At 42.7% G+C, this 12,106-nt stretch overlaps 1 protein-coding gene across 1 annotated transcript; it reads right to left on the reverse strand.

The window, feature by feature from the left end:
* Positions 1–1,142: 1,142 nt before the first annotated feature.
* LOC128483356 (alpha-1,4-N-acetylglucosaminyltransferase-like) lies at positions 1,143–7,124 on the reverse strand. The gene is made up of 3 exons (XM_053459523.1): positions 7,010–7,124; positions 6,627–6,931; positions 1,143–1,956 (listed from the first exon to the last, which is right to left on the reverse strand). Exons 1-3 carry the CDS (start codon positions 7,122–7,124, stop codon positions 1,372–1,374), a joined length of 1,005 nt encoding a protein of 334 aa, XP_053315498.1. The 3' UTR covers positions 1,143–1,371.
* Between the last annotated feature and the right edge of the window lie 4,982 nt (positions 7,125–12,106).

The raw sequence follows: 12,106 nt of genomic DNA on the forward strand, positions 1-12,106 counted from the left end.
GAAAACATGGTAAGGAATCTGAGACCATTCCTCCATACACAATCCACCCAGAGCATTTAAATTGTAAGGTTGACACCGGTGGACTTTCCTCTTAAGTTCACCCTAACGATTGTCAGGTACTGTGTCAGCCTGGGCTGTGTGATATCTTTATCAACAGTCATGCCTTTCTGCAGCCACTATTGGCCACCCTTCCCTCTCAGAAGCACTGATGACTTATTTTCTGTTCAGATGAGACACGTTACCTGGGTGTAGCCCTGGCCTTATATACTGTTTTGCACTTCAATCTGGGCCTTTGTGGTGCATTGTCCTGATCTTGCTCTCAGACCCCGATTTGGCTATAGTTCCTGTGATTTCCTGGTGACCTGGCTTGCCTGTTCCAAGGTCCCCTAGCCAAAGTCTGTTCCATGGTCCCATTTCCAAAGTCTGTTCCATGGTCCATTATCTGAAGTCCGTATCCTGCTGTGGTGCATCTGCCTTTGTGCCTGTGCGTTTATCACACCTGTTAACCACTCCTGTTTCACCTTTTCTGCCAGCACACTCTAATATAGATCTATATTATTTATATATATTTACACCCAGCCTTGTCTGTACCTACCTACTAGTCATGATGCATTGTGGTACAGACAGAGCCCCTGGTATCCCCTGCAACGGGGCTCCTACTCAACCAACTTACCCAAGTCCTGACAAAGTTTTTCTATGGGATTCAAGAGAGGGGACTGGGATGACCATGGTAGGAGCTTGATTTTATGTTTGTATTGGATCATTGCCCTGCTGGAAGATTCAATCACGGCCCATTTTCAGCTTTTTAGCAGAGGTAGTCAGGTGTTCATTTAATGTCCGTTGATATTTGATGTCGTGTATCTTACAAAATGTAAAAAAGAGAGAAGAGTATTTCCAAAAAGGCTATATACTTACTGATACTGCTGCTCCAGTGGCAGATCAGGTCTTGCAGTCCACTGGCTGCTTAGGTACAGCTGCAAGCTTCGAGAATATAAAAAGTAAACAAGTGGTTTTGGGTTTCTGGTGCTGAATTAAGCAATATGTGTATGAGAATTATAGGATATTTGTCCACTATTGAATATACCCAGAATAATTACCGGTAATTGACTTCCCTACTATAAAGTGAATTTATGGATATTAAATAAGAAATCTCACCAATTTTTATTCCTAGTATCAGACTAAATATACATTTTCCATTTTTCTTTCTTTTTTAAGCAGTTCTAGTTTTTGCATAATACAATGTTTTCAACAAGCTGCATAGCAGTCATTTGCATGTGTTATAGCGACATTATCATAGCCATTTCTATTAGACACATGCCTTGACTTCTTATCATATTGCCTATAGTAAACAATACCATAAATCAATCTTTATTAGACAACAGACTCCTGAGTTAATAAAGATGCATAAGTGGTGGGGCAGTGCTGTTGAAACAAATGGTCAACCAATGTGTTACTGCCAGGGACCACTGTCATGTGTTCCTTATTCATGTAATTCCAGAGATGCAAAGAATAAGAGTCATTAAATGTTGGTATCTTTGGCCAAACCTCAAAGTATCTCCTCCATGATGGGTATGAAATTGGATAGAGACGTTGGGGGTGTAAATAGAGGATGCTTCCACAGCTGGCATCATCTGTATTATGAAATGTAGGTGCAACACACCACTCTTTCATAACTCGTGTTAACAGACCTGGTCCTTGGTGTCCCCACACTGCCCCATTGTAGTTCTTTACAAAGTCTTCCATACACTTCCAAGTAAAGTTGTGATGATCATCAAGTCCAAAAACACTGCTGCTACAAACAGTCAAAGTTTCTGCAGCTAGGAAATTCTTATGTGGAATGGGCCGGAGTGAAATGACATCAGTGTCCATATAAATACCACCATATTTCCACATTGAAGCAAATCTGCATCCATCTGAGCTAACATGTATCCAAAAATTTTCCAGCTCTGGTTTAATCTAAAAATAAAAAGTTCATGTTTAAATATAAGAATGTATATATATTATGCAAATAAGCTATTAGCACTTGCTTACAATTATGATAAATTGCAGAAACAATTCATGTTACATGGACTTAAGGGAAGTAAAGCCAGTTTTTCAAAGAAATGGGGTCACTTAGTTTTACCTGGACATCCTCCATGTTAAATAAAGTAAAAAAAAAAAGTTAAAAAAAAACCCAAAAAACAATGTTTTGATTTAAGTCCCGGGCAGGGGCGCCGAATGGTCGCTCGTGAAGTTTTCAGCAACCGATCGGCGCCCCTCACTCTCCGTTACTCTGTCACGGTGCCGGCGTTTCATGCTGAGCACCGGAATATGATGTCATATTCCCGCGCTCAGCTGTGAAGCGCACACCGCAGAAGAGCGGGAAGACTGACGCGTCCCGCTCCCACTGCAGGACTCCAGCAACAGGGTAAGTAAGGATAATGAGAAGGAGAGGGGGTAGATAGTGAGAAGGGGCAGAGGGGGCAGTGAGAAGGGGCAGAGGGGGGTTGCAGTGAGAAGGGGAGAGGGGTTAGATAGTGAGAAAGGGGAGAGGGGGTACATAGTGAGAAAGGAGGGAAGGCAGTGAGACGGGGGAAGGGGGTACATAGTGAGAAGGGGAGGGGTAGAGGGGGAGAGAGGGTAGTGTGAAAAATGCAGCTCCATTATAGGGATGCCAGGGTTTGGTGCTCCTGGTTTAGTAGGCCCTAAACAGAAAACTTTACACAGTATTACTAGTGTAAGTGTCTCTGTCTGGGAAAAAAAAAATAAGAGAAGGTTTTGGTCACCGTGATCTAAGGACACAATATATTCATTAAGTCCATATGAGAGGGAGGAAGGGTGAGGGTACCAGATAAATGGATAATACTAGACACCAAGACAGAAGAAAATTCCCCAGTTATTAGTAAATATGGTAAGTCTTACATAAAGCTGTAGCCAGAAATCCTAAATACTATCAACAGCCAAAGCCAAATAATTTAATGTATGACCAAACATTATTTTCTTAGTCAATACTATTTGCAGGAATATATACATATATATATATATATATATATATATATATATATATATATATATATATATGCACAGGTTACTGCCTATCTGGCATCTCTTCCTGGATGTCCTCTCACCACCCCAAGATAAATATGTCTAAGACATAATCAGACTAATTTATTAATGCCTCTGCCAGACTAATCTATCTCACCCGACACTCTGCATCTGCCGCACCTCTCTGCGAGTCCATCCACTGGCTCCCCATCCATAGCAGAATTAAATTCAAAATACTAACTCTATGCTACAAAGCTCTCACTAACGCCGCTCCCCTCTACCTATCCTCCCTCATCAGCAAATATACTCCAGCCTGCCCTCTAAGATCCAACAATGACCTGCTCCTCACATCTTCACTCATCACCTCCTCCCGTGCCCGCCTACAGGACTTCTCTCGCGCAGCACCAACCCTCAGGAACTCTCTTCCCCGTTCTGTCCGACTCTCACCAACTCTACCCTCCTTCAAACGCTCCCTAAAAACTTTTCTCTTCAGGGAAGCCTACCACTGAAACAAACATCAAAACTTCTCATTCACCCACTTACAACCCTTATCTCGCCATACATTAACATCATTCACTACCAGGCAGTCCTCACCTCCTGTTCTCACCCCTTATCCACCTAGAATGTAAGTTCCTGCGGGAACAGGGCCCTTCATTACTCTTGTATCTGTAAAATTTCCATTTCTACAGCGCTGTGGAATCTGTCGGCGCTTTATAAATAAATAATAATAATATTCCACGGTGAACTTCAATTGGTATTATTGGAAAGTGGAAGCATTTAGGAACAGCAGAAACTCAGGCAAGAAGCAGAAGACTGCTTGTAGTCAAAAAGCGGGGGTCACTGAGTGCTGGCGCGCATGGTGCATAAAAGTCGCCAACGCTCTGCTAGTTCCATAGCTGAAGAGTTCCAAACTTCCACTGGCATTAATTTCAACACAAAAACTGTGGGTTTTCATAGTCGAGCAGCTGCATGCAAGCCTCACATCACCAACTACAATACCAAGCGTTGGATCCAGTACGCTACCACTTCGTGATCTGACAAATCATGAAAACTACAATTAACTTGAGCTGTGAATCATGGAAATTATCTTTTTGTGTGAATCATAATAGTTAGTTCTCCGAATCAATTTTTGGTAGATAAAAATTAGTTGATCTAAATAAATTATTGAATTCATATATTTATCTGAAGTCACATTTTTATTTAACTTATTTATTGTTGCATACCTATCCATGGTGAGCAGCTCTATGTTTTGTTTGTTGGCATTAGATATTTGCACAGATTCTCTGTTTCATGTATTTTTGAGTGCTTATCCCCATACATTTATTTTGCTTATTTACAGTGAACCAGGGAGCATCTAGCAGGGCACGCAGTGGCAAAGGTGGCATCCTATGACAGTACTATATTTAAAGTGCCTGAGCTCTTTAGTACAACCCATTCTACTGTCAATGTATGCAGGGCCGGCCTTTGGGGTGTGCGACCTGTGCGACCGCACAGGGCGCCATACTCCAGGGGGCGCCGCCGCAGCGCGGTCCGCCACCGACGCGGGGTCCGACACCGCCGCCGCAGGGTCCGATGCCACTGTAGCGTATCGCTGCCGCCAGTAGCGTACCTAGCGGGGGGGAGCGGTCCAGGGGGGGGCGGCACCGAGTGCCGCTCATCAGGGGGGCACCCGGCACCCCTGCAGAGACGGACAGTAATGTCCGCCGCTGGAGGAGCAGGCTCGCAAGGGAGTGGTATCGGAGGTCTTTAACAGACCTCCGGCTCCCTTGAGTGATTTTAGGCCAGTTCAAGGATCTCCCTTGATCCCGGCTTAAAATCACTCAAGGGAGCCGGAGGTCTGTTAAAGACCTCCGATACCGCTCCCTTGTGATCTGCGCGGCAACAGCTGCTGTGCACCAGGGTTTGTTGTCAGATCCCGGCGCACAACACTGAAGCCGCGCCCACCGGTGTCCGTGCCCTCTGACCCGGAAGAAGACAGAAGAACTGAAGAAGAGGAGCGAAGAGAAGGAAAAGGAGCTGTAAGGAGAAAAGAGGAAAGGTAGGAAAGCATTCAATGAGAGTGGATTGGTATATGTGTGGGTTGGTGTATGTGTGGATTGGTATGTGTGTGGATTAGTGTATGTGTGGATTGGTATATGTGTGGATTGGTATGTGTGTGGATTGGTATGTGTGTGGATTGGTATGCGTGTGGATTGGTATGTGTGTGGATTGGTATGTGTGTGGATTGGTATGTGTGTGGATTAGTATATGTGTGGATTGGTATATATGTGTGGATTGGTGTATATGTATGGATTGGTGTATATGTGTGGATTGGTGTATATGTGTGGATTGGTATACGTGTGGATTGGTATACGTGTGGATTGGTATACGTGTGGATTGGTATGTGTGTGGATTGGTATGTGTGTGGATTGGTATGTGTGTGGATTAGTATATGTGTGGATTGGTATATATGTGTGGATTAGTGTATATGTGTGGATTGGTATACGTGTGGATTGGTATACGTGTTGATTGGCATACGTGTGGGTTGGTATGCGTGTGGATTGGTATGCGTGTGGATTGGTATATGTGTGGATTGGTAAGTGTGTGAGAGTGATGGGTGTTATGCTGTACCATTTCCAATGTCTTTTTCATGATCTAATTATGCTCTAAAAGTACATCATAACTCCCAACACTCTATACTGTTCCATACAGTGGCAAAGCTGGGAGGCAGAGGCCTTGCACCCCCACCGCAGCACTCCTGAAAGGTAAGTGAACTTCAAAGAGGGAAAGGGTAAATAGTTAGATGGGGGTAGATAGGGAGAAGGGAGTGAGACAGGGGAAAGGGGTAGATAGGGAGAAGGGAGTGAAAAGGGGAAGTTAGGGCAGAAGGGAGTGAGAAGGGGTAGATAGGGCAATTATACTCCTATCATGCCAAGTCTGCGAGTACATCCTGGAATCTGGGTATGCCTGGGCATGATAGGAATGTGATTGCTGTTAATCATATATATATATTTATATTGTTATTTAATTGTTTTGTCCTATTTTGGTGTGTTACTTACTTTAAATAAAAGTGTTAGATTTTTTTATGGTATGGGGAGGGTCATATTCGGTTTTGGCCAGGTAAATGCTGCACTTTCGGTTTCAGTCCAGAATTCGTTTCGGTGCATCCCTACTACTAAGCCAGACAATGAAGTGGTAGGCCTACACCACATCAATGTTTGGCGTAGTATATAGTGATTGGGGTTTTGTTACAAGTTTTTATTCCTTTCTTTTTTGGGATGGGGGGGCGCCAGAGGAGTAGTCCGCACAGGGCGCCAGAACACCTAAGGCCGGCTCTGAATGTATGTGTCATGGAGATGGCATGCTGATGCACTTGATGTTCTACACAAGCTGTTTGGGCACAAAGATGGCACCTACAAGCTGTTTGGGGCAAAGATAGTCCTGACAATCTGTTTAAAGGCAAATATAGCACTAACAAGCTGTTTGAAGGCAAAGATGGCACAGACAAGCTGTTTGGTGAGATATATGGCACCGACAAGCAGTTTGAAGGCAAAGATGGTACTGACAAGTTAGAATGGGAGAACTGGTGAAGGCAGTTAGCCAATATATATATATACACATACCTTTTTATACCAGCTGAAAAGAGGAGTATCTGCATAAAGTTTTTCCATCCGTAGAGGAAACAAGTAGACATTTTCAAAAGATGAAAGAACTGGAAGTATCTTTCGTGCCTGGATCTGGTCATCTTCTGATTTCATGTCAGGCAAACCACTCATGAAGAAAACCACAGGCCTGTCATGGTATACACGAGCTGCTGATTCAATAGAGCACAAGACCAAAGCAGGTGGATCCATCCTGTCAGTTATCTCTAGGAATATGATGCCATTTCCTTCACTTAGGATATTATCTGGACTGAAGACCAAAGGAGGTGAATCTAATCTTTCAGTTGTCTCTAGGGATATGATGCCATTTCCTTCACTTAAGATATTATCTGAACTGAAGACATTGAAGCTTATTTTTCTAAAGAGGAAAAACTTGCTGTCCTCGTGGTGGATTCTAGAAAGAAATCCAACAGCAAATACAAGCAGGATGAAGGCTGACACTTTCAGAGATTTTAGCATTGTTGGGATGTCTGATGACCAAACTGCAAAAAAAATAAATAGAAAAGTGAGTGTTCAATAGATGTACGTAAAATACAAATGTATGTAATACTATAATATACAGACATATCCTAAACACTATAAAGTGAGGTATTAGCCTTTTTGGGCCTATTCACTAAGACTGAGGTAACATGCAAAATTTGTATATTCATTAATATACGAGTTGTTTGCAATTAGATATGATTTGTGTGTGTTGCAGAGTAGGGCATGGAAATTGAATGTCTGAAACGCGTAAAATCATTTATATTATGTTTATTTATTTGTTACCAACTTTATGAAAAGTTGAAAAGCGCAGGCAGTTTTTGTTTTCTTCAATAAGTCAGTTTGTGAACTTTCATCCCTCCTAGATATTCCACGGTGAACTTCAATTGATGTTATTGGAAAGTGGAAGCATTTAGGAACAGCAGCAACTCAGCCATGAAGGCAAAGACTGCATGGAGTTAAAGAGCGGGGGGGTCACTGAGTGCTGTAGTGTATGGTGCATGAAAATTGCCAACGCTCTGCTGATTCTATAGCTGAAGAACAAAAATTGTTTTCATTGCCTCGCCATCTTTCTTTGGGCAAGGAATAAAAGAACCAGGCGGTAAAAGAACCAACCATATCTCCTCATCCTCACAACCTGCTCAGTGGGACGGGGAGGTTAAAATATATAAACCCTATAGGAGGCATAGAGTTAATTGAAGTTAAATATTTTTGTTGTGTAAAAGACATCTATATACTCACCTGTCCTTTGGGATGGAGAGGTTAAGATAGCATTGAAGAGGCAGAGACCCTATTCTGTGCCTCTCCCACTTACTCTATCAATGCCCAGAGAATGGAGGGGATTACATTATATCAACAATGATAATAAGAAACCGACCCTCTAGACATATTCAGAGCTTTATTATTTTGGAACAAATACCTGTCCAGAGAATTAAAGAGGCTAATATTTCCCCTTGCACATGTTTATGTATGTATGCCATTATGCATTCATACAGTATGCCAAATGCTATGAAAAATACCCCTCATCTTGTATTTAAGGTTGTCTTATAATCAGACCTCAAATAGACGTCTGACTATAAGGCTAAGATCCAGATCCCCCGCAGAGCTGCAGGGGACCTGGATCCCTCCTCTCTGGCAACCTCCACTGCTGCCCAGTACTTCCTCTGGGGCTTCTAAGACCAAGCACCAGCATGACATGACCTTCCGATCCTCCAGCATAGAAGATCCAGCTAAAGTGCCAGACGGAAGTGGAGGTTGTCTGTGCGCATCATGTAGCCTTTCGCCGGCTGCCAAAGAGGATGATCCGGTGAACGTCTGCGTGATGTCCATTTGTGAACACTAAATCTAATATGGCCTCCTTGCGAGTTGGCTACTCAACTACTTATTTTAAAGATAATCCCAGTAGGGAGTTTAGCATATCTGCACTCTGACCACAACCGGCTGCTTTGGTTTTTCAGTTCACATCAGGAAGATTAAAGTCACCTATTATTATAACTTCCCCCTTCACTCTCAATTTAGCTTCCTCAATTGGTAGATTTCCTCACTTAGAGTAAAATCACCCCTAAACACCAAAATAATGACAGTTGTTATTTTCTCTGAAAGCACAGCACCTGAGGATTTTAAAGACACCCTTGGCATTGCTGTACTCCTCTGGTAGTGAAGAGACAGGAGATGTGATCAGCAGGCGAATGCAGGAACAATTGGGCGACCTTGTCAAAACTTCAGCCCTACACCAATCGAAAGTGGGATTGTGCCTCTGTAACAATGGGTATCCTAAAACCACTTGGTAGTGTGGACAATGGATAATCTAGAACTGGATGACCTCATTATGAATAGCCCCTACAGCCATGGGCAGGGGAGAGGTCATGTGGGTTATCTGAGCAGGCTGAAATGGGTTTGCTATCAATAGCTTTGATAGCAAGCAAAGAGGCACAGAGCTTCAGTGTGAAGGCACTGTCTATAAAGAGACCTGCAGCTCTAGAATCGATTAGTATCTGGTTTGAAATCTTGTCCCAGGAGACCAGAAAATTTGAAAAACTAAAATGCGCATGTCCCAAATGTGGCCTATTACCCCCAAAACAACCCAACAAACCCATGCATGGGTGGTATCACTGTACTCAGATGCTGAACACATATTGGGTTGTTGTTTGACAGTGAAACATACCAGGAGCTGTAACTTCATACCTGAATTACAAAATGCGTGAAACTGAAGGTGTGTGTGTGTGAAGTTTGACAAAGTTTGGTAGTAGAATTAGTTCATGGAAAGATTTAAATTACTAAAATACTAGTGTTTAACGTACCTTGCAGTGTTTACTTTTCAAATATATATGGTTTGATGGGGGAAATTGAAATGACCACCTTCAAAGATTTCCCAAATAGGACATGGGGCAGACTTTTCAAAAACTGAATTGCGAATGTGCCAAATCGATAAAATCGATAATAATCGATAATGAAAATCGTTGACAACGAATTTCATTATTGACTAGTCAAATCGATTTTTATCGATTATAAAAAGAGGGGTTTTTTTAGAGCAAATGCTCTGAAAAACTCCTCTCCTTATATAATCCGACCTCAAACAGAGATCGGATTATAACACTAGAATCCAGATCCCCCGCAACGCTGCAGGGGACCTGGATTCGCCTCACTGTCAGCCGGTGGGTGTCCGTGCGATGCGCACAGACAACTTTCGTCTCTCCCCTCCACTTCCGCTCGGCTGTCTGTGCACATCCTGCAGACCCCCACGGGCTGACAGAGAATCATCCTCTCTGTCAGCTGGTGGGTGTCTGCGCAGTGCGCACAGACAGCTTCCGTTACTCCCCTTCACTTCCGCTGGGGCTCCTATGAAGCTGCAGTGAAAGTGCCTGTCAGCAACGAAGGTTCACAAAACACCAGGGAGTCGGGAGAGAGACAGAGTGGTGTATGGGAGAGGGGAGGAGGCAGAGTGGTGTATGGGAGCCACCCTCCCATACACCACTCAGCCTCCTCCCCTTCCCATACACCACTCTGCCTTTCTACCTGACACCCTGGTGTCTTGTGAACCTCCATTGCTGACAGGAGGCAGAGTGGTGTATGGGAGGGGGGAGAGAGGCAGAGTGGTGTATGGGGGGGGTAGAATGATGTATGGGAGGGGGGAAAGGCAGAGTGATATATGGGAGGGGGAGAGAGGCAGAGTGATGTATGGGAGGGGGGAGGAGGCAGAGTGGTGAATGGGGAGGGGGAGGAGGCAGAGTGGTGTATGGGTGAGTTATAGTGGTGTATGGGGGGTATAATGAATTTCAGGTTAGCAGAGTGGTGTATGGGAGTGTAATGAATTTCAAGGAGGCACAGTGGTATATCTGGGGGAGTTAGAGTGGTGTATAGGGGGAGGTAGAGTGGTGTATGGGGGGTATAATGAATTTCAGAGTGGCATATCTGGGGGAGGCAGAGTGTTGAATCAGGGAGTATAATGAATTTCAGGGTGGTGCAGGGCATTTATGGGGAGTGGAGTGGCATATCAGGGTGCACAGTGGCCTATAGGGAAGTATAAGGCATAAATGGGGCCGAGTGGCATATTGGAAGTTATAAGGCATATAGGGGGTATAGGGCATATCGATATTAGGCATATCAGGGGGGCATAAGACATATGTAGGGTAAAAGGTATATCAGGGGGCTCAGTTGCATATCACTGGCATATAAGGAGTAGAAGGCATATCGGGGGCGCAGTGGCATATCAGGGGGCACAGTGGAATCTCTGGCATATCTGGGGCAGAGTGGCAAACTGGGGGTAGTTTGGTAAATAAAAGAAAATATAAACAAGGCTTTTTTCTTTTTATTAAATATGAAAAATAGTTAACATATGAATTAATATTTACTAATAACTTTGTATTAAAACCTAGTTTGAGAAACACTGTGTTTGGGTTCTTGTAGCTTTTATCATTATGTCAGTAAAATAAGAAGATGAATAGAGAAATGCCATTGTGATAAAGAGATGAAAGTGTAAATTGTAAGTTTTTTATTACATTATTTTTTATCCGATTAATCGAAAAAATAATCAGCCAACTAATCGATTATTAAAATAATCGTTAGTGGCAGCCCTACTTTTAACCCCCCCCCAACCACCCCGACAAACCCATGCATGGGTCATATGACTGTACTTTTGGGGTGTTGTTTGACTGTGACAAATACCAGGGCCTGTAAAAGCATACCTGAAGTAAAATGTATGTGAACAAAAAGGCTGGTGGTAGAATTAGTACATGGAAAGAGTTAAAATGCTAACTTCCCTGGGGTGTCTAGTTTTCAAACATGTGGTTTTATAGGGGTAAATTGAAATGCTCAGGTTCAAATATGCCCCACATAGGACATGGGGCACTATGACCATATTAAGGTTTTAAAATAGCAATATGCTGTTTGTACTTATTGCAAAAAAAATTGCAAAAAAAACATTGTATATTTCTAAATGCAGAACAAATATTAGAATCTATTTAGCAGTTTTTTTCATTAGCTTTTGAACATGAGTAAAATATTTTTCAAGTAAAAGTCAGAAGAAGTCCTTTTTTTCTGAACTTTTCATCATATTTTACACTTTTTTTATATGATATGATCAAAATGATAGTATCTAGAAAGGGCTTCTTGTCCTGAAAAAAAATATTATGTATAACTTGTGTGGGTTCAGTAAATGAGAAAGAAGAAAGTTACAGCTAAAGACAAACCCTCTGTCCCCTAACAAGGGGTTAACTAAATAACACATAGAAACATAGCATTGTTAGTAAAGAGTAACATACCAAACCAGCCCTACAGGTATAGATCAACTGAAAAAAGAATTACAAACAAACTTAACATTTTAGATATAGATCAAATAAACCATTCATTAAAACCTTAAATTGCAGGCATAGCTCACAGGTCGCAAACCCCAAAGGTTAGCCCTGGCACCAAGAATGCCCAGCACCTTGATTGTTTCCAAAGGACTTGCCCCAGGAATTCTA

This window comes from Spea bombifrons, chromosome 3 (assembly GCF_027358695.1).
Source record: "Spea bombifrons isolate aSpeBom1 chromosome 3, aSpeBom1.2.pri, whole genome shotgun sequence".
NCBI lineage: Eukaryota > Metazoa > Chordata > Amphibia > Anura > Pelobatidae > Spea > Spea bombifrons.

What these genes read in the sequence shown, in the direction of transcription:
- LOC128483356 (XM_053459523.1), bottom strand. Translation starts at nt 7,124, where the DNA reads ATGCTAAAATCTCTGAAAGTGTCAGCCTTCATCCTGCTTGTATTTGCT. An exon ending in CTTTAGAAAAATAAGCTTCA is followed by an intron (nt 6,932 to 7,009) that starts ATGTCTTCAGTT and finishes GATTAGATTCAC; the next exon opens with CTCCTTTGGTCTTCAGTCCA. An exon ending in TTTTCAGCTGGTATAAAAAG is followed by an intron (nt 1,957 to 6,626) that starts GTATGTGTATAT and finishes TTTTATTTTTAG; the next exon opens with ATTAAACCAGAGCTGGAAAA.